Source organism: Thamnophis sirtalis, unplaced genomic scaffold (assembly GCF_051295495.1).
Source record: "Thamnophis sirtalis isolate CommonGarterSnake01/CBP01778 unplaced genomic scaffold, rThaSir2_p1.2 scaffold_1, whole genome shotgun sequence".
Lineage (NCBI taxonomy): Eukaryota > Metazoa > Chordata > Lepidosauria > Squamata > Natricidae > Thamnophis > Thamnophis sirtalis.
The window spans coordinates 104,583,511-104,609,002 of NW_028261381.1; the positions used below are offsets into that span (position 1 = coordinate 104,583,511).

General features: G+C 42.5%; 1 protein-coding gene across 2 annotated transcripts in view; it reads left to right on the forward strand.

Annotated features, from left to right (window-relative positions):
• Positions 1–25,492, forward strand: part of LARGE2 (LARGE xylosyl- and glucuronyltransferase 2) — a 33,410-nt gene that overhangs the window by 3,081 nt on the left and 4,837 nt on the right. For both annotated transcript variants that reach the window (XM_087720113.1, XM_014060284.2), the window contains exons 2-14: positions 8,751–8,896; positions 9,904–10,163; positions 10,919–11,001; positions 11,961–12,084; positions 15,710–15,881; positions 18,181–18,285; positions 19,411–19,523; positions 19,986–20,111; positions 20,290–20,436; positions 20,804–20,967; positions 22,912–23,190; positions 23,882–24,028; positions 25,270–25,465. In XM_087720113.1, the coding sequence (XP_087576239.1) occupies positions 8,809–8,896; positions 9,904–10,163; positions 10,919–11,001; positions 11,961–12,084; positions 15,710–15,881; positions 18,181–18,285; positions 19,411–19,523; positions 19,986–20,111; positions 20,290–20,436; positions 20,804–20,967; positions 22,912–23,190; positions 23,882–24,028; positions 25,270–25,465 (2,004 nt within the window). In that variant the 5' untranslated portion in view covers positions 8,751–8,808. The remainder of the gene's footprint in view (positions 1–8,750; positions 8,897–9,903; positions 10,164–10,918; positions 11,002–11,960; positions 12,085–15,709; positions 15,882–18,180; positions 18,286–19,410; positions 19,524–19,985; positions 20,112–20,289; positions 20,437–20,803; positions 20,968–22,911; positions 23,191–23,881; positions 24,029–25,269; positions 25,466–25,492) is intronic.

Sequence of the window (25,492 nt, forward strand, 5' to 3'; positions counted from 1 at the left end):
GATGTCTAACTCCGAAGGCAGCTGATAACTGGCATACGGCCCAGGCCCCGTCTCTGCCTCTGACACAGAGCCCTCATCAGAACCTTCCCCAGACTCTGGGGCTGGCCCATGTTCCTCCCCAACTTCCTCATTGTCCGAATCTGTTGCCAGCTCTGCTGGCTGCTGGCAGGCCACAGCAATGTTCCTTATCAAAGAATCATTATAATGGTTTGGAAAGAAAACAGCCTCATTTTAAAATAAGTTATGTTAGAACATTCCACCATAAATAGAATGGAAAGAACTTGAAGAAAGCAATGGTGCAGATTTATTTATTCCCAGTGGAAAGTAGTTTCCAGGGCCACGGGCAATGTTTTTTTCTTTTCTTTTCCTCTCCTTTGCTAGAGATTCATGGAAAGATCTTTGCAACAAGAGGCCTAAGTGCTCAGAATGGAAGAGGTCAATAGTCCCAATGACTAAATGGAGAGGCTGCTGCATGGCCTCCAGCTGTTATGCAGAACATAGGCAGGATTCCCAGTTTTCTAGCAGTTGTTCAACATTTACATGAGAACTAATGCATCAGTGATTTTCTATTCAGATTTTCCCTTTTTCTGTGAACTTTTCCCCCTTAACAATTTACATTATGGCTTTCTTTTTATAGGCAGACCTTCTGGCCTAGGGGCTGTTCAATGTCCTTCCCTGTTGTGGCCCAGCAGATTCGTACAGTGAGGAGGTTGGAACATGAGTCTGGGAGAGCCTCTGATGAGGGCTCTGTGTCAGAGGCAGAGAGGGGGCCAGAGCCATATGCCAATTATCAGCTGCTTTCAGAGTCAGACATCAGTGAGGCAGATGAAAAGTTCCCAGTGTGCACATGCACAGAGTTGCCAGATGAAGGGAATAGCTAAAGAACAGGGGTCAACTTGGGAGCAAGGCCACAAGTGGACGATTAATAGCCCCTCCTAAAGGAGTTTGTAGGAGACAATTAGTTTGCTTAATTGGTTCGTGACTCTCTGAGACTCCTTGCCAAGTTTTGCAGACATCGACCTGTCAGCTCTCCAAGCCAGATAAGGTCTGTGACTGTAAATCCTCCCTTGAGAGACTTTGTTGGATGTGAATGAGCAGAATTCACAGTAAATTAATAAAAGGGTTTTTTGTCGGAACCAGGAGTTTGCTTCATGGTCTTGGGAAGCCTAGGTCAGAACATTCCCAATTTATCAAGTCCTTAGCAATGGGTTAGATTAGCTAAATAATTTTGGAAGTTGAAATCCCTATTTCAGGAAATATCCAGGTCAGAAAAGACTGGTATGGAAAATCCTTTGCTCTCTTTTTGGAAGGTTTTCATTTTGAGTGCCATGTTCAATTGATGCATATCTCCTTGGTTTTTTTGGGTGGGGTAGGAGAAGCTTCTGGAGGGGGCTATTGCATTAATGGTTTGCTCTTCTTTCTTGTTAAAGGCATATATAGATGGTAGTAATCAAAGCTAAGGGTACATTAAGAAGTATCTGATATCGTCTTTATCTGGTCATTATAGTGAGATTAAAATATTAGTCCATAGCCATTCTAATGGCTGGTTTATATACAAATTCTGGTTAGTAATCTGGTTGTTGTTCAAATTCTGGCTTAGTCCTTGTTTATATTTGTGTTTTGTCCAAGTCACAGCGGCTCAAGGCAAAAGCAACACGACAGGCATTGATTCTCAAGCTTTTCTCAAGGGCCAAGGTGGCGCAGTGGTTAAATGCAGCACTGCAGGCTACTGCTAGATCAGCAGGTCAGCGGTTCAAATCTCACCAGCTCAGGGTTGACTCAGCCTTCCATCCTTCCGAGGTGGGTAAAATGAGGACCCAGATTGTTGGGGGCAATATGCTGACTCTCTGTAAACCGCTTAGAGAGGCCTGAAAGGCCTATGAAGCGGTATATAAGTCTACTGCTATTGCTATTGCTATTTTTCCTCTAATTTCCGATTGCTAATGATAGAAAAGAGAGAAAATGAAACAAGACAAGTTGTAATATTTTGCTTATCCGTAGGACTAATCTGGCTTGTTCCATGGATTCTAGTTAAAAGGAAATCATAGCTTCATAGGTGAACACACTAGCATTTTGCAAAAAATTATAATAGGCATTTTTTTTTCTTTTGGAGAGATTTGGCCTTAACTTCATGAGCCCTGGAGAAGCTTCTAAGAAAGACTGAACTTTTCCTGAATAACAGCAGTTTTGATCATTGCAGGGAGGAAGAACCAGCCCTTTCTTATATCCATCTTGTGATAATTGAGGTTTTAAGATGCTTGGTATCAAAAGTGGAGGGTCTTCAGCAGTGGGGGGGGGGGGGATTCAATTTCTTTTTACTACCAATTCTGTGGGCGTGGCTTGGTGGGGTTCATGTGACTGAGTGGGTGTGGCCAACTCGACATCACTTATGGCAAGGTGGGGCGGCACCTTGCTGTGAGTGATATTGAGTTGACCATGCCCACCAAGCCACATTCACCAAGCCACGCCCACAGAGCCAGCAGAAAAGTTCGGGCAAGTCTTCTAGCGTTCAACCTGGCTGCTTCTCTCCTCCTTCTCAGCCTCAAACATACAGAGCAAACAAGCACTCTTCATCCCTCTACAGATAAAAGTGGGGGAGGAGAATGAATGAACTGCTCAAAGGAGGAGGAATATAGAACCCATGGGTCTGAGGGAATTGTTGCTTATGGGAGATGATTCTCCTTTCCAGTATGCTCTTCTTGCTTTTGATCTTCGGTAACTTCCAGAGCTGCAGTGACATGTCCAATGAATCAAAAATGTAGATTTATTCTTCTTAAAAAAAGAAGTGTGGTTCTTATAGTTGTCTCTCCAAATGTTTAGGGCAATTTAGGTATATTCTTTAATTATTAGTTTCTTCTCCTTTTCCTCTTAAAGCATTGCAGATGCTTTCTCAGTTCCTTTATGCGGGATATATCTGTGCCACTAAAATATAAAATGGAATCACAAGAGATTCCATTTATATAGTGCCACTTGCTTCTTGGCAAGTGGCACTATATAAATAGGAAGGAAAGTACACTAAAGCCTTCTCATTGTAGCAAGCAGGAAAATTAAGGAACAGGCATTCATAATACGCTTTCCACTTGGTTTAGCTAGTGACACATTAGTCTGAATGGAGCTTTGATCTGGTTGAAAATTACCTTTGGTCATTAAGAGACCAAACTAACTAACACCAGCTGAAGGCTTAAGGATTTGTTTTGTGAAACAGTGGGGCATTAAGCTAGAAATAGTACACAATAATTTTTTGCCTTTCTGTCTAACACTTGCTAGTTTAGTTGTGAAGGAAAGAAATCAGATGTAGCCAACTGAAAATATGAGAAACGCTGCTTCTAAATCATCATAAAACATGGATCTTAGACTGCATATATACTGTAGATGAATTTCTGTGTTAACAATTGGGGATTTTTGGACCACTCCCTACATTTCTACTTCATGGATGATTTTGAAAAGTATGGCTACTTATTTAAAGCCTTAATTACTCTTCATCCGGGAGGCGAAAAGAGTGATAGACAGGCCAGCAGTAATAACAATAAAAAAACACATAATCCCTGCTTTTAAGCAGCAGAAAGTCACAGCACACAAGATGAAAAGGATTCAGGAGGAAAGGGAGGGGAATTACTTCTTGATGCAAGTATTTAATGACTGCCTGGATACTCAGAGATTACTGGTTTCTTTCTCTTTCAGCAGAAAACATCATGTGGCTCATGCGTGTTTTAAAATAGAAAAGTGGGGTAAATGTATAAACCAACATTAGTTACATAGGCAAAAACAGATATAGCTGTCAGCCCTGGAAGCCATCTTTTGCATTGGGCCTTCTGGCCTGCCACATTCAATGCTGTGGAAAAATGGCAGGGGGGATTATATGGAGTATGGGAGTCAAGGTGACTTGCCCTGTACCTGGAGGGGTGTGATTGGAAGGCATCTCCAGTTGGGACGGTGCCTGATTGGGCCATGTGATGGACATGTAGGTGCTGGGCAAGATTTGGGTTAATGTCAGACTTCCAAGTAACACCTCCAACAAAAGAAAACTCTGAGGCTTGAAGTTCCTCAAAATTCCATTTTATTAGAGATGTCATATCTGCACATCTGGAAAACCCGAATCTGAAAGCTTCTAGGTTTTCTCCACCCAAATGAATGTCCACATCCCTGCCCAGCACCCACATGTCCGTCACATGGTCCAATCAGGCACCATCCCAACTGGAGATGCCTTCCAGTCATGCCCCTCCAGGTGCAGGGCAAGATGTCCTTGACTCTCTGACAAAAGAATGTTATTTTGACTATATATCTCCCATACTCCATATAATCCCCCTTCCCTTTTCTCCACAGCATTAAATGTGGCAGGCCGGAAGGCCCAATGTAAAAGATGGCTTCCAGGCCTGACCATAGCTGTATTAATTATAGCATCATTTATGTATTTTATTTCTATTTCACCTTTCTTCCAAGACCCTCACTTAGGGAAGTTTCCATTTTATCCCAACAACAATAATTGTGTGAAGTAAGCTGAGTTGAAAATTAACCACTGTACCTCCTTGGCTTCTAAGCGCTTCATTGGATCCTTTGAGACCAAGCCTGAGTTTTGTGATTTTCAGCAGTTTATTTATTTGATTTTTCTCACATATGGGACTGTAGTTAGCAAATAGTAAAATTAAAAAAATACAGAAAATATAGAATATAAAAAATAAAGCCATATCAGTCTGGCATCACCAAATAACTATCAAGATAATCCAGAGGTGGGCTCTGTCACACAGTCAGGACCTCAGGTTCAGGCACAAAATCAAGTTTTCAAGGCCTTATGGAAGGCCATCAGGGACAGCGTGATTCTGATCTTCAGGGGGCTGATGTCCAAAAGTGTTAAGTGTCACGGTAGAAAATACATTTCTTCTTGGTCCTACCAGCCGACATTCCTTATCCAACAGTGCCTGAACCATGTCCCTTCTACTGGATTGATTAAGATGGCAAAAAGTAACTGCAGAAAGACGGCCCCAAAAGTAGCTTCCAAGCCATGAAGAGCTTTAAATGTGACAACCACACCCTGAAATTACTTTGTTTAGTACTGTGATGGAATGTAGAAAAGAGGTGGATCCCCTGGAGGTAGAGGATGCATTCCAGAACAGTAAGAAGCAACTCATTGCAGATAGTTTGTGTGAGAGAAAGAGGGTGAAGACAAACCCTCCTTAATATTTCACAGAGTATATTGTAGATGCAGGTAGCGGACTCCTCAATCTGGCACGATTTTTCTCTCTAGCTGTGAAACAATAAAGAACTCAGCTTGGAAGAATTGCCATGTGTCATTCTTGCTTTTGTGTCTGACATACTGCTAAGTCAAACTGCTATTGCTATTGCTATTGTCACTTTCTTAACTTCCCCATTTTGGGGAGAGTCTTTTTACTAGCCTCAGGAGCCTTAATCCTACATCATCCTTTCGCTCTGCATATGTATCCCCTTCCAATCCAGCTGCAGGCAGGCAGGCAAGATTCAGCCACACAGGCTTCAAGCAGATGCAAAAATCTTCCTCTGCAGCCCTCCAACGTGGAAACAGACTGAGATTTAAAGGTGTTTGGTTTCTTTCAGTTAGATCATCAGGAAAGCAATGTGAATTAAAAGTACCTTAAACAGCTTCATTAGAAATGCAACATTTTCTGCCATGTGCAAAACAATCGTGTTGACTTTTCTCAATTTTGTTCATTGTAGCCCGGTTTCATTCTCTGTGGCCAAAGTCACTCAAGTGAAAGCTTCTATGCCAGTGTTTCTCAACCTTGGCAACTTGAAGTCCTGTGGACTTCAACACTTAGAATCCCCCAGCCAGCAGAGCTGGCTGGGGAATTCTGGAAGTTGAAGTCCACAGGACTTCAAGTCGCCAAGGTTGAGAAACACTGTTCTATGCTCTGATCCTTTAACCTTCATGTGGGCTGTTCAATTTTGTATGAACGGTCCAGACCAAATGCAGAATATAAAGGGGCAAAGTGCAATCACAGCATAAATGTAACACACTCTTAAACCCAGCTTGTTGAAATACACAAAATTCATCAAAAGCACAGCCCCCACCCCTTTTTTGGGGGGCATCAACACAACAGCTAACACAAGGGTTATGATAAAAGCATGTTCAGTCTTTTCATCCGAAGTTGGATTTTTAATGCTTTATTTTTAAAAAATGTAAACGTGGAAATACTTCTGATCTGAACCTAAGTGCGACTTCAATATTCTAATTTTATGAAGGTGTAGTAGATTTACTTTAATGTAACTAATTAACTTTTCTGGAGGCAGCTACCAATGCTGGTTTTAAAGGATGAGGATAATGTCTGCAGATCCGAAACCATAGGAAGCAGCAGTAATACTTTTTTTTTTTTTTTTCAAATTGGCAACCGTAGATTACGGCTTATCCTGTAGCCAGTGCCACTTGTGATATTAGGCCAGTGCCAGTGTGTCAAAGGGTTGGAATTGATACAGCTCATGAGTTAGTTATGGGTCATGCAACCTAATTCTGGCACAGCGAAAATTGTGCAGGGGTTCTATATTAAGACACTGAAGTAAGCATATGGATTGTTCAAGAAATCTACTTATCTTTTCCATTGCTGTTGATTTAAGGGGCAAAAAGCTGCTTTTCTTGTGGTGGGCAGCCATTGATACACGATAAAGAAACAAAAGATGATCTTGACATTTATACCCTCTTGCGTTTCTGTTTCTTTTGGTTTTCTTGCATCATTGCATGATGGAATTGGCTGTGCTTTTTAAAACCAAATTTGAACTTTGGAACAAAGTCAGAGGAAAGTGTCCCATATTGGGTTATATACATTCATACTTTGTCACCCTGCCATGGGAATAAACTGGTAGCTAGAACAAACTGACTCGCATCGACCTGGGTACCTGAAAGACCGCCTCCTGCCGATTACCTCCCATAGATGGATCAGATCTCACAGGTTAGGTCTCCTCCGGATTCCATCCGCCAGCCAATGTCGACTGGCGACCCCCCAGGGGAGAGCCTTCTCTGTTGCAGCTCCAGCCCTCTGGAATGATCTCCCTGTCGAGATCCGGACCCTTACGACCCTCCCGGCTTTCCGCAAAGCCACCAAGTCCTGGCTGCTCCAGCAGGCCGGGGGGCCTGTGAAACATCCAGCCCCATGGAAATTGTGAATGTTGCTGTTTTGTTTTTAAAGTGTTGTCTTTCTCTAGTCTTCCCCCTTCCCTTGTCTATTGTGAGCCGCCCGGAGTCCTTCGGGAGTGGATGGCATACAAGACAAATAAATACAAATACAAATACAAATCTTTCATGAACAATGTAAAGGAAATACATATCTGACTTACCAAAAATGGGAGTTTTTAAGCTATGATCCAGTGTTATAGTTTCTGAGGAGTCCCTTCCTTCTCAAAAAGGAAACAAAAAGACCAAAACGCCTCCTCACTAACAATCAATACTCACATAAGCAGAGATTAACACCATGATTAACATCATGCCAACAAGAAGCAAACAATACCCCAATCAAAGAACTATCAACTCAGACAAACAAGCTAACAGTAAACAACAGCTCAATCAAGGAACTACAAAGACCCTTTCCACCAACACTGAGAGAGCAAGCCACTAATATATAAAATGAGAGCAAACCCCACTCTCTATTAGCATTGACGATGTTACCTAGTTTGGTAATGAAATGTCTGCAAGAAAACAAGCTCAGGGAGCATCAAGGGCTCTGCAGGTTATAAGGACTTCAAATAAATAAAAAGAATAGCTAATGATCAAATACATTTCTGTCCATTGATGAGTGTTATTTTTAACAGCATTTTAATTGTATTGGTTATTGATCTTTGATAAGGTTTCTTACAGTATTATGTCCAGAACAGGTGACAGTTGCTCTTAAAGGCTGCATTCTAGAGTTGTTCAGATTTCAAAAGCACCTCTCTGATGTTTTATAAGACAAGGAATCTTTTATCCCCAAGTCTTTTGTACCAACTCAAGAAGAAAAATATGTCTGCTTGAATGCTGCATGAATTTCTGGTACAGAAGTTAGAAAAAATCTGTCTAATCTAATGAATAGCAGAGGTGCTATCCTTTAGCAGTCTGAGATCCCAAACACTTTTTCAGAGTAATTTCTGATGTGTGTATCACCCTCTTTCCTTTCATTAGGATTTTGCTTGCATCCTGCAGATTTAATTTGCCATTATCCACAAACTGGGGGGGGGAGGAGAAGAAGAAGGAAGAAGGAGGAGAGGAAGAGGAGGAGAAGGAAGAAGAAGAAGAAGAAGAAGAAGAAGAAGAAGAAGAAGAAGAAGAAGAAGAAGAAGAAGAAGAAGAAGAAGAAGAAGAAGAAGAAGAAGAAGAAAAAGCTTTACTGTCTTTCCAGCTGACTGATGGGGCAAAAGATGCTCGCTGGTGTTCTATAACTGTGATTGTCAGTTGCTGTCATTAATCATGAACCATATTATCAGTCTTGATGACCATCAGCCCAGGCTCTGCATGAAGCAAATGTGGCTATTTGGAGAGTTAATGAAACTGCTATTGGCAAAAGAGAGAAAGAGACAGTGACTCAAACCACCTGGTCTCTGAATAGATTAAGCAGCAGTGTTGGGTGCCAGTAGAGTTGGGATGTGTTCATGTTCATCAGAACTAAATATGGAATGCTTGTTCTTGTGAAAGAGGTGTCTTAGCAACTGTTGTTTGCCTGGGCTCTGGAAAGTCCACATATCCATTTTGGAACTAAGGAAGACCCCTTTGGTGGAAGGATACTGGTAACATTCCATGTCTTCCTTTATGTTTGCAGGCTAGAGAATGCTGGCTCCAGTGAGGCTGGATCTGCCCACCTGACCTTTGCCACCATCATGCTGTGTCCTTGGCGTGTGAAGCTGAAGCTGCTGCTTGCCACTGTGACTCTGGTTTTCCTCATCTCATGGCTTTACCTCTTTATGGGTAATCTGGGGTTGGAATGGGAGAGGGTGCTTCCTAAAAATGGGCCCAGGATACGGGCGAGTATAGACCATGGTAGCATTTGAAACCTTTGGACAAAGTCTGCCCTGTTTTTTTATGCATTGGCTGGGAATGATCGGATTTTTTTTAAAGTCTAGAGTTTTTAAATGTCAGACTAGAGAAGGTTTCTGTATTTTTAACACATGATGTGGATTATCAACTGCCTTGACCATTCAGTTTGATACTCTCACACACACACACCCCCGCCTTTGGGGTAATCACCATTTTGTTTATGCATGGAAGTCTTTAAGACATAACAAAAAGAGACAGCTTATAGGGAATGTAAGGAAACTGGTAAATTACAAAGCAGTGGGGGGGGGGGAATATTTTAAAATACATGGAATTTTAACTTATCTATATGAATTAAATAAATTATTTTCTCCTGCTGTGATTTGCAAGTACCATATTTTTTGAAATATAAGACGTATCTTCCCCCCCCCCCCAAAGTAAGAAAATCTGGGTGCGTCTTATACATTGAATACAGCATTTTTGGCCTCCTGAAACCCTGCCTCTTTACAAAAATGAATGTGCAGATGCTTTGGGAGGCCTGCAAAGTGCTCCTGAAGGCTGGGAAAGGCAAAAACAAGTGAAAGGTGGAGTGTTTTTTGCTCGTTTTTGCTCCCCCCCCCCAAGCCCCCAGGAGCACTCTAGAAGCCTCCTAAAGGCTATGCATGCCCTGTTTTTGGCAAAAAAAGTGCCAATTTTTGTGAAAACAGGCCATTTTTTGTTTGTTTTTGCCTCCCCCGTATCCCGTTTTTCACAAAAAATGAGGCTTGCAGAGCTTTTGGGAGGTCTGCCGAGTGCAAAAACTTTTTTTAAAATTTTATACTCTGAAAAATACGATAAGCTTCTTATTCTGGTTTCATGACATGACATGGTGGGGCTCAGTGGTCAGAGATGTAGTGTTCTTCCCATTCTCCCGTTTACATTTTTGGGGATTTCTTTTACAGATGGATGCTCCCTTATGCTGCCCCCTTGCTTTGGGGAACAGTCAAGTCAGTACCTTGACCGTGCAGCCTTGGCATCCCAGGTGCGAAAAATGGAAGAGGAAAACCAACAGTTGAAGCTGAAGCTCAGTCACTCTCAGGCACAGGAGGAGACCTTGGGGAGAATGGAGTTCAACCAGCAGGGATCACAGTTCATCAAAGAGCAGGAGGGAAGGAGCAACTACAGTGGATGCCTTAAACAGAGGATGGTTCAGAAGTGTGAGGTAAAGGTTAAAGATGTCATTACAAAGACATCTTGTGGACTGCCTGTTCATGAAGAAAGATGTCTGCCCAAATTAGGGAAGTAGTCACCAGAAGAGGTATACTGTAGTCCAATCTCCGTGATAAATTCTGTTCCCTAAACCATTGAACATCCTCGTGGCGGCTCCTTTTTGCTTAGACGCTCTGTGCTATTTACTTTGCCAAAGGGTTTGTGCTCTAATTCACGAGAGCTAGAAGTTGGCAGCCTTCTAGTAATGTGGGATAATTGTTAACTTTGAGGAATGTGAGGGTCACAGTAGTCAAAGCAAAGGTGCAAATAGAAAGGGTCACATCACACCTTTGTTTCTCTCTCCCTTATTTTTGGGTAGATGTCTTTTGTTTTTGTTTTTAAAAATACATCAAACCTATTTTATGCCGGTTTGTGACATGTTTCTGGATTCAAAGTGACCCCAAAAATGATCACAATTTCCAACACTTGAATCTGGAGGAGGCTTCGTGGGACTCCAAAATCAGGGCAGACAAAGGAGTTGTATTAACAGAATGACAGACTTGGAAGAGTTAGAATCCCCTATTAGTTTGCATCTGGCTTCCATTTGTATCTGAACTCTGGTTCTTTAAGTGTTTATTATTGATGGGAACAGAATCCACAGGAGCCTATAGAATGGCGGGCAGAATAACGTCGAATGGCTTGATTTGTAAACGTGGGGAAGAATTTCATTGGGAGTCAAGCTTGATGGGTTTTTGTGTTTCTGAACAGCTCCTCCATGTTGCCATTGTTTGTGCTGGATACAATGCAAGCCGGGATGTAGTTACCTTGGTGAAATCTATCCTCTTCCACAGGTAACCTGAACATGGAGGGGCAAATGTTGTTGTTATGTCGTTCAGTAGCTCTTGAAGTTTTTGGTTCTTTCAGTCTTTAGAATTTGAGGGGGGGGGGGGAATTCAAATGTGATGATGTTCTCCACCTTGGCTTCCAAGCTGCAATTCTGGATATAGGAGAAAAGATAAAGAGAAAGGGAAATTTGGATTTAATCTTTTGTGTCCTTTGTGTCCGTGATGGTGAACCTATGACACGGGTACCACAGGTGGCACTCAGAGCCATTTCTGAGGGCACTCAAGGCGTTGCCCTGTTAGCTGATTTCAGCCTTGATTTTCGGACATTTTTTTGCCGGGAACAGACTTTCGTTTTGCCTGTTGGGCTGTTTTTCGTCCTCCAGAGGCTTCAGGGAAGTCTCCTGAAGCCTCCGGAGGAGAAAAACAGCCCAAAGGGCAACCCAGAAGTCCATTCCCAAACTTCTGGTTTGCGTGTTGGGTCTTTTTTCACCCAATGAGCAAACTGGAAGTTGAAAAACGGGCTGTTTCCGGCCTCCCGGGGGAGAGGCCATTTTTGCCCTCCCCAGATTCCTAGAAAGCCTCTAGAGTCTGGGTAGGGCGAAAAACGGGTCCACCATGCCATCACATGGCCAAAAGCAGTGGGTGAGTGGGGGGAGGGTTTGCAGGCATATGCGCGGGGCACATAGAATTATGGGTGTGGGCACACAAATGCATGCCATACACACACACGCTCCCTCTGCTTTTGGCACACAATGGCAAAAATCCATCCCTGCTTTATGTGATCTACTCTCCCCTACCCTGCTCTGCCCAGGAGAGTAGATGAGACTATAGTGAGCTTCGGGTTTATGAACTATCATGCTATCATCTCATGATGATGAAAAATATTTGGAGAGTGGGATAGGACTGTTTTCTTACGGGTCTTGCTCCCATTTCTTGTGAGCATAATCTTTATTCTTGTCTGATAGGAAGAACCCTCTCCACTTCCATCTCATCACAGACTCAGTGGCCCGGCAGATACTACAGATGGTCTTCCAGACCTGGATGGTGCCCTCAGTTCAAGTTAGCTTTTACAATGCTGATGACCTGAAGGTAAGAGAAGGAAATCCCTACTTGAGTTGCCTCTGCCTCCCCTTGCCCCCTTCACCCAATCTCCTTTTCCTTTGGAATGCCCCACTCTTTTTTTATGCTTATCCCAGTTGCTGTTCTTTCTGTTGTTTTTTTGAAGACTGGGTGGGAATCTGGGTCACTATTTGGGTGGGTTGAAGTTACTTAAGTTGCTCCACTAACCAACTCAATAATATCATTGGGGCGACATCTGGCATAGAATAGACACTGCCAATCACTGCCTGAAGCCGACCCGACAGAAGCCATCTTGGCCCTTCAATGTTGCCACACTGGAGCTGACAGATAGGGAGGGGGGATTTGAGATAGCTGGGACTTGTAGCCAAAATAAAATACTTTCTCTTGGGAACCAAGGACATTCTCAAATCTGGTCAGAGGAAGGAGGAATGATGTCATCAGGCAACCAGACAGAGCCCTGGTTGGACCACGTGACTGATTGTTTTGAGAAAGTGAAAAACTTTTAATTAGGTGAAAACTGTAGGAACCTTCAGATTTGGTTTCCACAAGATCTGTGCCAATATGATATATCCAATAAAGCTATTCTTTGAGGAATCGACCTGCCTCGGGAGTTTTGCTTGCCATGGGTCTATTACCTGGAACCCTAATAGACACTTTCCCCATCCTCAAAAATTAAGTCTTTTTTTTTTATGAATTTGAATTTTTTTTTGACTGTGCCGAAATGGTTAGATTAACCTTTAAAATTAAAGATCAAGAAGATACAGAATATTATATGATTTGGAATAAATTCTATGAATTGATAGAAAGAAGAGGTAGAAATTAGAGAAAAGTAAGATCATAAATGCTAGCACTGAAAATAAGAAGGTAAATAATTACAATAATCAACCAAAACGTAAATATTTTAATGTAAAAAGAAACTTAGCTAAAAGCTTCTTGGTTATATTATTATTACTATTGTCACTATATCATTATTATTGTTATTCACTTGTATGTCAATGTTTAACACCACTCTTCTTTTTTTTTGGTCTTTTTTATTTGCAAATGGTATACCCTGACAATGCACTGTTTTTCAATGCATTGTTTATGAATAAAGTTTATAATAATAATAAAAAAGAAATCTTACGTTCCACAGCTGAAACCCTGGGGGGATGCACCCTGGTTTGCAGATTTGTCGAAACAGCAATCTAAACATGAGTGCACATGCTTTGGCACCCAAAGCAAGATTGTATGTCTTAGGTCTCCCTGTCCCACCCAGAGAGCGATCCAGCTGTGCGTGCCATAGGTACGCGGGGCTGGAATCTTTCTAACTACGTTGAAGCTCTGCCAAATTGTGCTCTCCCTCTGCCTGGATCTTAAACGCACAAGCCTCTTAACATTTCTACCCGTCTCATGTTAGAGAACCTCTGAGCCAAAGGAGTGGTTGGAAGTCTGGCATCCATTGGTTCATTTGTTGCAGGGGGAGGAAGGGATGCTAAGCTTGTCTCTTTGTCAGTGCCGATACGTTGTTTCAGCAAAAAAAAAAAAAAAAAATCACTTCCATTAATGCCAAGAGGGTTAGATCCTGGATCCAAATGATAATGAATTGCCTTCAATCCTGAGCATAATGAATAATTGTCAAGGCTGCAGCAGTCAACCATCCAGGATATAAAGTTGAAATAATTCATATACATAGAATACCATTCTGCAATTCAGGACTTCTGAGAAGATTAATCTCTTTGGAAAACTAAAACAAGAGCAGGAAATTAAAAGGCTGACCGGAGCAGTTCAATTCAGGAGAGCCATGAAGTTGTCCAGAGGAATAACATGATTTTTAATGCCCATAGGTGACCCTAAATGCTCTACTTTAATTTCTCAGCCGCATGTTGTTCTCCATAATCAAACAGAACTAGAAACACACAGATTCATAAGCTCAGATTAATAAGATGAATTCATAACACAGATTCATAAGGTGGCTCAGTGGCTAAGACGCTGAGCTTGTCGATCAGAAAGGTTGGCATTTCAGCGGTTCGAATCCTAGCGCTGCGTAATGGAGTGAGCTCCCGTTACTTGTCCCAGCTTCTCCCAACCTAGCAATTAGAAAGCATGTAAAAATGCAAGAAGAAAAATAGGGACCACCTTTGGTGGGAAGGTAACAGCGTTCCGTGTGCCTTCGGTGTTTAGTCATGCCGGCCACATGACCACGGAGACGTCTTCGAACAGCGCTGACTCTTTGGCTTTGAAACGGAGATGAGCACTGCCCCCTAGAGTCAGGAAGGACTAGCACATGTGGGTGAAGGGAACCTTTACCTTTTAGACGAAAGTCACGGGTTTTAGGGACACGGATAATTTTATTCTGGTGTAGGTAAGGGGCTGCTTTATCGATAGCATTACAAGTAGTCCTTGATTTACAGCAGCTTATGTAGTGACCAAAGTTAAAATGGCAGCGAAAAAAGTGACTTATGACCATTTTGACATTTTTGACCATTGCAGCATCCCTATGGTCACACGATCAAAATGCAGGCACTTGGCAACCGACTCATATTCATGGCGTTTGCTGTGTCCAGGGGCCATGTGATCACATTTTGTAACCTTTTGACAAGCAAAGACAATGGGGAAGCCAGATTCACTTCACAACCCTGTTACTAACTTTTAACAACTTCAGTGATCCACTTAACAGCTGTGGCAATAATGGTCATCACATGGGGCAAAACTCACTTAACAACTATTCAATTGTGGTCGTAAGTCGAGAACTACCTGTAGATCTTCTCCACTGTAAAATAAAAACCAAACTAGTGTAAGAGAAGAGGCATTCTCTGCCTCTATTACTTTTACCAACAATGGGCAAAAGATAATTGCATGACCGATTCAGAAAGATGCTAAAGCAGATTCTCTTTAGCATTACTTTTATCTTGATAGTTGGGAAAATACTCTTGTTAAGAGGAATTGGTGGCTTTTAGTGGGAGGTATTAATATAGATCTATAGATTAATATATATGTCCTCAAATAATGGAGAAGACCTGAATTTTGAAACGTTGTCACCAGGGCAAAATATCTGTGGTCCTCCAAATGTTGTTAAAATTCCTTACATTTTCCACAAAAGCTAAACTGTCTTTGGCTTTTGGAAATTGTAGTTCAGCAGTATTTAGAATGCTATTGGTTCCCCACTCTGTCTCCAAACCTCTTAAGAAATGCTAACAGGATTAACATTGTGAAATATGTACCTCTTGTACGTGATGTGTGTGTGTCCGTGTGCACGCACGTGGGTGCATATGTGTTGTTTTCTGACAACAGTGCCTAGCATGGGCACTGCTTTAAATTGTTTCCTTGTGGAAGCTGCCATTTGAATGTAGGGTACATCGGCCTGATCGTATGTAATTTGTCTTAATGTTGCTTCTGTTCCATAAGAATCTAATGATGGCCCCCATACTAGTCACACTGCGTGGCCTGTATTCTTTGCAAGCTTCTCTACAACACTCATTTGGGTCTCTGGATCACAGTGGAGACAGAGTCTCTTTTTGATGTCTTCCTGTGTTAAATAGAATTTCATTAGTCGTGGGCCATAGAAGCATTATGATTGGATGTTGACCTTGCCCATAGCTTAAGTAGGTGATCTTGCCATTTTATTCCTCCGTGTCTTTCTCTCTCCTTGCTACAGCCAGACATTTCCTGGATCCCTAACAAACATTACTCTGGAATCTATGGGTTGATGAAGCTGACACTCACGAAAGCTTTGCCCTCTGACCTTTCCAAGGTCATCGTCCTTGATACTGACATCACATTTGCTACTGACATTGCGGAGTTGTGGGCTATCTTTGGGAAGTTCTCAGGTAAGTAAGAGACGGGAGGATTTTTTTTAGATCTTCTCAGAATGGAAGTTATGGCTCTCCAAGATGAATACAGTAGAGTCCCTAGGGAGTGGGCGGCATACAAATACCATTAAAGTTTAAAGTTTAATATATCAATATGCTTCATATATCAATATGCTGCACTGATACAGTATATAGCCAATATAGCTGGTACAAGTTCTTGAGATCCACAATTTTGCCATTTAGGTGTCTACAATTCAGACTATTCTTCCCTAATCTGATGCTGTCTAGATAAATTGGAAGTTCTGTTTAGGATTCCCAAGTAGCCAATCTGGTTTATATTATTTGGTGATCTGCTCTGGAGAGTAGTTTAAAATCTACAGGTAGTCCTTGACTTACAATCACATTTGGGATCAGAATTTCCTTCCTTCAATGATGTTCAATATCACATGGCGACATTGTTAAGCAATGGCAGTCCAAGCACTTTTGGTTGCCGTCATAATTCCAGGTGCATGGGTCATTAAGCAGGAAGAGGAGAGATCCCAGGGAAGGAGCATGGGGGTGCCACAGTGGGAAGGCCCTGGAAGGACTAATGCTGGCTGCATATGATTGCAGTGCAACACAAGCTTAGAGTAGCCAGTGAAAGAGAATGCAAGGTGTGTGAGGATGTAAGGAAGCTGGAGAAAGAATAAATTGTGCCTTGGTGGCGCAATGGTTAGAATGCAGTACTGCAAGCTACTTCTGCTGACTGCAATTTGGCAGTTCGAATCTCACCAGGCTCAAGGTTGACTCAGCCTTCCATCCTTCCAAGGTCGGTAAATAAGGACCCAGATGGTTGGGGACAATATGCTGACTCTGTAAATCGCTTAGAGAGGGTTGTAAAGCACTGTGAAGCAATATCTAAGCCTATGTGCTATTACTGTTGCTATTGTGTGGCTCGGGCTTATTTGTGTGTTACAACTCTGGGACTGCAAGAAGCTCTTGAGTTATAGTGCAGTGTGAAATCAGCATGCCCCAGGAAGTGTCAACATTACAGTGCAAACTTGCTGCCCAGCAACACGGTACAGCATGCCCCAGCCCACTCACCCTCACTGCCCTAAACTCCAAGACCCCTGTCACCCTGCACTCTGCCACCCCAGCTGACCTTGGCCATCTTCGTGCTTCTTTTGCTGCTGAAGAGTGCCTACCCTGGCATTTTGCAAGCCAGCTGCTGGTCCCATGAGGCCACCTTCCCCAGATCTTGTGAGTACACAAGAGAACCGCAGGTGCCTCATTCTTGCAATGATTCAGAAGACCTCTCAAACTTTCCAAAGGCTTTCTGAAGCATCACAAGGACGGGACACATAATATGAAAAACAGTGCTGGTGGCCTTGGGAAGAAGGCCTGGTGTAGCCAACAGCTGTCTCGCAAAGTATTAGCAGGAGGAGGAAGATGGAAGAGGGCAACTGGGCGTGGCAGGACAGTGGGGGCAGCTGGGTTTTGTGCTGTGGGTGGCTGGAAATGGTATGAGACTGGAGGTGGTATTTCCCAGTAACAGCAGGGGATGGTGGTAGTTAACAGACTGCTGAAGGCTTCAGGCCTCTAACTTCAGCACCAACCCTGCCCAGATTCTAAGGAGTGCCATAGTGCAGGCCAGACAAAAGGTCATAGATGGGAAGGAGGAGGGGGGGAGTGCCTCTGTGGTTGTAAGCAGAGGTGGCATTCAGTAGGTTCTGTCCAGTTCTGGAGAACTGGTAACCAAAATTTTGATAGTTTGGAGAACCGATAAATACCACCTCTGTTTGGCCCCGCCTCCATCTATTCTCTGCCTCCCCAGTTTCAGCTGATTGGGAAGAAATGGGGATTTTGCAGTTACCTTCTCCTGGAGTGGGGAGGGAATGGAGATTTTACAGTATCCTTCCCCTGCCACGCCCACCAAGCCACGCCCACAGAACCGGTAATAAAAAAATGGAATCCTACCACTGGTTGTGTGACCTGCCAAGCACCAGATTTTGATCACTTAACCGCAGTGGGTGTGTAGCAGCTGTAACCTTATGGGCCAGTCATAACTCACTTTTTAAAGTGCTGTCATAATTTTGAACAGCTGCTGAATGAAAATAGTCATAAACTGAGGACTACTTCAATGGCCTTGTGGTTTGAGCAGGTTTATGGGAAGGTGGAATAATATGGATTTGTTTTCTAATCCATCCAGCTGTGCTGTTTTTCCAAATTGTTAAAAAAAAAAAAGGAATGGGAGAATCAATTATTGGGGTCTAGTACAGTGAGAATGGGGAAAGTCTACTCCTTGCCCTGGATCTGATTGGTGTCATCTTTAATCCAGATAAACAGGTGATTGGACTAGTGGAAAACCAAAGTGATTGGTACCTGGGGAATCTCTGGAAGAACCATAAACCATGGCCAGCATTGGATCGTGGCTTCAATACAGGTACACTTCACAACAGATATATGTCTATTCAGATGGGACAATTAACATATCAACTATTGTTACTTTAAGGCTACGAGTAAGCAGTGATGATCTAGCTGAGCTAAAGGTAAAGGTTCCCCTCACACATATGTGCTAGTCGTTCCCGACTCTAGGGGGCAGTGGTCATCTCCATTTCAAAGCCGAAGAGCCGGCGCTGTCCAAAGATGTCTCCGTGGTCATGTGGCCAGCATGACTCAATGCCAATGGCACATGTACCGCTGCTACCTTCCCACCAAAAGTGGTTCCTATTTTTCTACTTGCATTTTTTACGTGCTTTCGAACTGCTAGGTTGGCAGAAGCTGGGACAAGTAACGGGAGCTCACTCAGTTATGCGATGCTATGGATTTCTGATCGACAAGCTCAGTATCTTAGTCACTGAGCCACCCCGTCCCCCTGAGCTAGGAAGGCATAATTTGTTGTGTACTATTAAACTTCAAACAGGAATGCAAGCCAGTCCTTTGGGATAGATGCATAGACAGCCCAGAAGTGAGCTTTGAATCACATGTTTAAGTAGTCCTCATTTTACTGTTACAGTTAACAACAACTTGGTTGTTAAGTGAAGTAGTTTTGAAGTGAAATCATAACTATCTGATGATCTTACTTCAACTTTCCTTTGCTTTACAGACGTGTGAAAGTCATAAATGTGAGGATTGGTTGCAAAGTTACATTTTCATCACCATAACTGTGAACTATGAGTAAACGATCAGACGCTAAATGAGAACCTACCTATTGTTTATCCTTCCAGTTATGTTCTCCATGTGTGTTGGGAAAGACTATTGCCGATGATAAACTGGGATTAAGAGTCGGGAGAAAGAGGAGAATCATTATTCTATCCAGTAATTCTGCTAAAAATTCTCCCACTGCCAGGACAGTCAGCTGCTTATTTTTAAACAAAAGCATGGGTCTTATGTGGTCCCTGATAATGTTGCCTTAGTAAGTGGATAAGGTGTCGGTGGCATAGAAATATTTTGGTAAACAAATAAACACTACAACATCATGATTTGGATAAGTTTGGGGAGCCACAGAGATTGAACAATATTATGAAGAACATTTTTCAGGGCTCAGTTATTGTCTCCTCTTCCATAGGGGTGATCTTGTTGCTGCTGGAGCGTTTGCGCCATCTTGGTTGGGAGCAGTTGTGGCGGGTGACAGCTGAGCAAGAGCTCATGAATATGCTATCCACCTCACTGGCAGATCAGGCGAGTGTTCTTAGTTTTGTGTGTGTGTTGTTGTTGTTGTTGTTTTACTGTCCTTTCAGTCTAGGACAGTGGTTCCCAACTTTTTTTGGCCATGCTCCACCTAAGCATCTTTAAAATCCTGATCCCCCCCCCCCCACCCTGTGACATATAATTCTTACTTTACTCAAAAAGTGAACTCTACTCACACCGAGGAATCCTAAAAAGGCCATTAACTTGATTTTAATAAGGTTCAAATTGCCCCCATTAAAAATCAAATTGTCCCCCTGTGGGGCATGGGCCCCATGTTGGGAACCACTAGTCTAGGCCCACAATGTGCCTTTCATTTCAAAGTAGGCAGAGAAAGATTAGATCTTGTCATTTGACTAATTTGTTTCCTTCTGCTGTGACTCCTCACTTGCTTTTATCCTGGAGCTTTCTCCTCTTCCAGAGTGCCCAGTGTGCCAACTGCAATCTCTCTTCTAGGACATCTTTAATGCGGTGATCAAACAAAAGCCAGCCCTTGTGTACCGGCTCCCTTGCTTCTGGAATGTCCAGCTCTCTGACCATACCCGTTCAGAGCAATGCTACACCGAGGTGTCTGATCTTAAGGTGAGCAGTGCCTCCCTGGCTGAGACTTTGCTGATCTCCTTTTGTCACCTTGGGAAAATCTTCGATTTCTATCTGGCTGAATCTTTCGGCATTTTGTAGTTTAGGCAAAGGGGGTGCTGGGAAGGCCTGTCTATTGCTGAAAGTGTTAGACTTGGTCACTTTACCTTTCTGTCCTCAGGTGATTCATTGGAACTCTCCCAAGAAGTTGCGAGTCAAAAATAAGCATGTGGAATTTTTTAGGAACCTTTATTTGACCTTCTTAGAGTATGATGGGAACTTGTTGCGCAGAGAGCTGTTTGGCTGTCCCAGCTTGCCCAGTGGCCAGGTGAGAGGCTTCCTGATCTCCTTGTTATGTCTGAAACTGAGAAATTTTTAATTTATTTAGCTAATTTAATCAGCATATGAGAAACCATGGATGGGGAGGAAGTTACCATGTGGATTACTGGAAGGGTTGTATTAACTTATATTAACCCAACAACAAACACATTGTCTTGATCACTGCTGCCAAGCTAAAAATGAGCAGGACCCTCTGAATTATTTGGGCAATACCTGAGGGCTGTTTGAAGGTTGCTCGCCTGTGCTACAGTCAATAGCACATTAAAGATGCACAGTGGTTACATGTCATTCTTGACCAACTGTTTTATTTTGAGATCTCATTCTGTTTCTCAAATACACTCCTGTTTAAATTTTAGCTCCAGCAAGCTCTGGAAGAGCTGGATGAAGACGATCCTTGCTATGATTTTCGGAGGCAAAGCCTGATTCAGCACCGCGTCCATCTCTTCTTCCTGCAATATGATTTTTCAGGGTCGGCTGATGAAATAGATGTAACTCTCGTAGCTCAGCTGTCTATGGACAGGTACGAGATTGGTGGGTGGGGAGGGGGAACAGAAGGGTGTGTAGACATGGTTCATGTGTTCCTTTCAATGCTGTAGTGGAATTCCATCAGACTGTGTTGCTTTCAGATGGCACTTTGGCTTCAAAGTGAGAAAATTTACTATAATCTCAGCATATGCAAAATAGCCTTCAGCTTTTCAAATATTTTTAATAACATGGTTTTATAAGCACTCGTGCTTGCTGAGAATTATTTGGTTAATATGATACCCAACAGTATCCAGTAATGATTAAACCCAAAGGGATCCACCAAAGGTTGGAGTCCAATATTATTTTATTTTCAAAATCATGAGGGAAAGATATGTAAATCTTAAACTAAAATATCCAGACTTTATTGTTTCCTTCCTTCCTTAGTAGAATATCATACTTGAGATAGCATCAGATTGCAACTATAGTCCATAAAGTGAAAGTCTTGATAAAAAGATAGATGTAGCATATGCCCAGTTGATGTATCATGTATCATGTGGCTACATAGGCCATTTTGTATTTCCATCATAAGGGAAGGCAAGATACTAAATCAGTGTTGGCAAACCTTTTTGGCATCGAGTGCTGAAATAAGAGCATGCACGTGCCAGGAAGAGGATCTTCCAGTTTCCGGCACATGCATGTGTATCAGCTAGCTGGTGTTCATGCAAACATGCATGCCAGAAACCGGAAAACTAGGTGGCTGGTGCACATGTGCATGTTGGAAACAAAGAACAGCTGCCCGGCACATACGTGCATGCCGGGTGGCTGCTTTTCCAGTTTCCAACGTTCCCGCATGCGTGAAGACCAGCTGGGCAGCACACTGGAACCCAGAAGAGCAATAGGCGATGACTTGTGTGCCTGGACCAATGGCTCTGCGTGCCACTTCTGACATGCATGCCATAGGTTCGCCATCACAGTACTAAATGATTTTGCCTGCAATGTTTACAAGGTTCCTTTTGACTTTTGCATGTGATGGTAGTAAATCCCATTGTCAGAGGACACCAGATTAATATGCTCAATCTTCATTTCCCCCCTGCCCCATAAGCCCAGTTAAGGGTTGTTATATTGGTTCCCAAGGTCAATCAGTTTGGTACTAGGAAAGCATGGAGGCTCACAGTGGTTAGGAGAGTAATTAATTCCCCCTATTCCTGCTTCAACTATTTGATGTTTCTTTTAACCTCTTTCCTTTGCATTAGATGTTCCCTTCTTGAATCAAGGCATCCTTAAACTATTTTGTTAGGGAATGCTGAGATTTTAGCTTTGCATCCCTTAACATGAGCCAAAATTGTAAAGTAATCTGTTTTCTGGACAGAAACAATTATGGAAGGGAAATGATTAGACCCAATTAACAAAAGGTCTGCATGAGTCACTAAATGAGTTTAGTGGTGCAAATTAGATGGAGAGCATGCTTAAAGAGCATGTTTTGACACTGACACGGAGGCCACACAAAATCAGTCCTCTCCAGACAGACTATAAATGTGTTTACTTGTTAAAAATCAAAGATAAAATATTATTAATATTAAAACAAGGATATTTCCTACACACATTTGATTTTTAATTTTGTGTAAATAGTTTTTGGTCTTAGGATACAGTGCTGATTGCACTTTTTTGGAATATCACAGAAAATCTGATTGTCTGAACACAAATACTTGTGCTGGTCGCAATATGAGCATTGCTGAAATACCTATTTCTAAGGTATCTGTTATTTTTATATTCAAATGTAGACAACAGCTGGCATGGTATTGGCAAAGCAATAGGAATGGGAGAAAACAAAACTTTAAAAATGGAGTGCTGGAACATCACCAAAATTACATTTGGGAACTAAAGAGCATTTAAATTGTATTTCAGAAGGGTTTGTGGGGCTGGGATGTCTGGGCTCTATAGCTTTTGGTTGACTAATGATAATATGCGATGCTCTCAATTTCTCTTATTGATTTTGCAGGTTGCAGATGCTGGAGGCAATATGTAAACACTGGACAGGCCCCATTAGCCTGGCTTTGTACATGTCTGATGCGGAGGCCCAGCAGTTTCTACGCTATGCTCAAGCATCGGAGGTGCTGAGTAACCGTCAGAATGTTGCCTATCACATTGTATACAAGGAAGGGCAGTTTTACCCAGTCAACTTCTTGCGCAACATGGCCCTGAAAAATGCACAGACCTCCCACGTTTTTCTGATGGACATTGATTTCCTGCCGATGTATGGCCTCTATGATTATCTCAGGTGTGTCTTCTTGAGGTCCAAAGTGGGTCAAGGCAACAATATGTTTTTCAACTGAGTCTCCCAAAGATCTAAGAAATTGTGAAGTCCCTAGTCTTTTCTTCAGTGCCACTCCATATAGGTCTTAGTTGTCCCATTTAGCTGGTGTCAAATTTCTTCATTGTGAAGAAGTTGTTGCCTTCTTCATTTCCTCTTTCCACTGATGTTACAGTTGGCTTTATTGGCCATACTGACCCCGGAGGAGTTCCTATGTTAATTTTATTCTAATGTATTCCTTAGGCCAGTGATGGCGAACCATTTTCTTATGGCATACCAAAATTGTGTGTGTGCACGCTATTGCGCACGAATGCGTGCCTGCATCAATTCAATCCTCCCCACCCATCTGCACATGTGCATGTGACCCCCTCCATGCATGCATGCACACACACACCCAGGCTCCGGACGCTTTCCTGAAGCCTGGGGAGGGCTAACAACGGCCCCAATGGGCCAACCGGAAGGTCGAAAATCAGTTGCCCGGCGCACGCATGTGTGCCAGAGCTGACGACTGGCGTGCCACTAAATATGGCTCCACGTGCCAGCTGTGGCACGCGGGCCATAGGTTCATCATCACGGCCTTAGGCTAAGAAATATGTTAGTCCTAATACTCTCCAGAGTGTTGACATCTTGAAATGTTCTGTTTGCCATTTGTCTCTAGGTCCTCCATCATGCAGCTGGAGCTGCCCCCAAAGAAGGTAGCTCTCATAGTGCCTGCGTTTGAGACTCTGCATTACCGCCTCAACTTTCCCAAATCCAAAGCGGAGCTGCTCACCATGCTGGACATGGGCTCCCTCTATACTTTCAGGTAAGTGCTGATCAGCAAAGATCCATTTTCAAGAACCAGAGGTTGGGTTAAACAATTGCTGGATCATGTTTAGCAACTAAAGGGCAAAACCAGCTTCACAATTCTCTTCAGTAGTTTATGCACCAATATTTAGCTGATTATTTGAAACTGATACATGAATTCAATGCTCTTTTCCCTGGCTATGAATATATCTCCTCCCAGTTCAACTTACGTTCAGCCCTCTCATTTTCTGGCACTATTTCCTTTCAGACTTTTTTTTATTTCTCATGACTGTTTCCTACTCTGCATTTCTCTGATCTTTTAAACCATTTTCTTTTCCCAATTTCTGCCCCTTCTCCCTCTCCCCACAAATCCCTTATTACTTTGCTTCCGTTGCCTTTCTTTCTTTCTCAAATAAATCTGCTAATAGCTTGGTTTCCATTGATACTTTAGAGTGTGGTAATCTGTTTTGGTCTCCCCCGCCCCCATTATCTTCCATTTGTTTCAAGGCATAAAAAAATGATTGGTTTTGTCTGCAATATGTATGGATATATATCAGGGAAAAAAGCTGCTTCTTCCATACAATCCAATTCATCCTAAATAATTAAGTGGTTAGAAACTTGGTTCCATGTTCCATTATCATCTGAGGTTTGCTTAGAAAAAAAATGTCCATCTTTATTCTCAAATCATTGTGAACCCTCAAAAGAAATCATAATTCTGCTGAAATTCAGTGGGAAATATTTGAGCTTTAGCAGCACAGTTGAATTGGGATTTTTCTTCCTAGAATATTTGTGCTCCCACTTTTATTTTTGCAAAGGCACAAGACCTGAGATAAGGCCAGTTTCATTGGGACTGTGATACTCTCACATGGGTAGCCCTTCTTTGGAACACCTTGCATCCTAAAATAAGGAACATGCCCAACTCCTGATTTTCAGAAAAACATTTTTATTTTGCAAAGCATTTGAATGCTGATCATACAGAGCTGTCCTAAGACATTAATTGGATTGTCGGGAATTTTTAGTTGTTCAATATTTATTGTATGGCATTTTAAGCCCATTGGAAAGTGAATGATTAGTAAATAATTGTATAAATAAATAAACATCGTATCTTGTGTCAATCCAAGAAGTGTGGCTTTTGACAGAAGTAATAAGGAAGTCTGGTTAATCTAAGCTTGTTTTTCAATCTTTTAGTTTTCAGTATAGGAACAACATTGAAGTATTTTCACTTAGTGCTTCCCAATGATGTATATATTTTCTGTACAGGTATCACGTGTGGCCCCAGGGTCATGCGCCAACAGATTATGCCAAATGGCGGACAGCCACAGTGCCGTATCAAGTGGACTGGCAACCACAGTTTGAGCCTTACGTTGTAGTAAGGCGTGATTGTCCCCTCTATGACCAGCGGTTTGTAGGCTTTGGCTGGAACAAGGTGTCTCACATCATGGAGCTTGATGCTCAGGTGAGTATGTGGCTTTTCAGCAGTCCA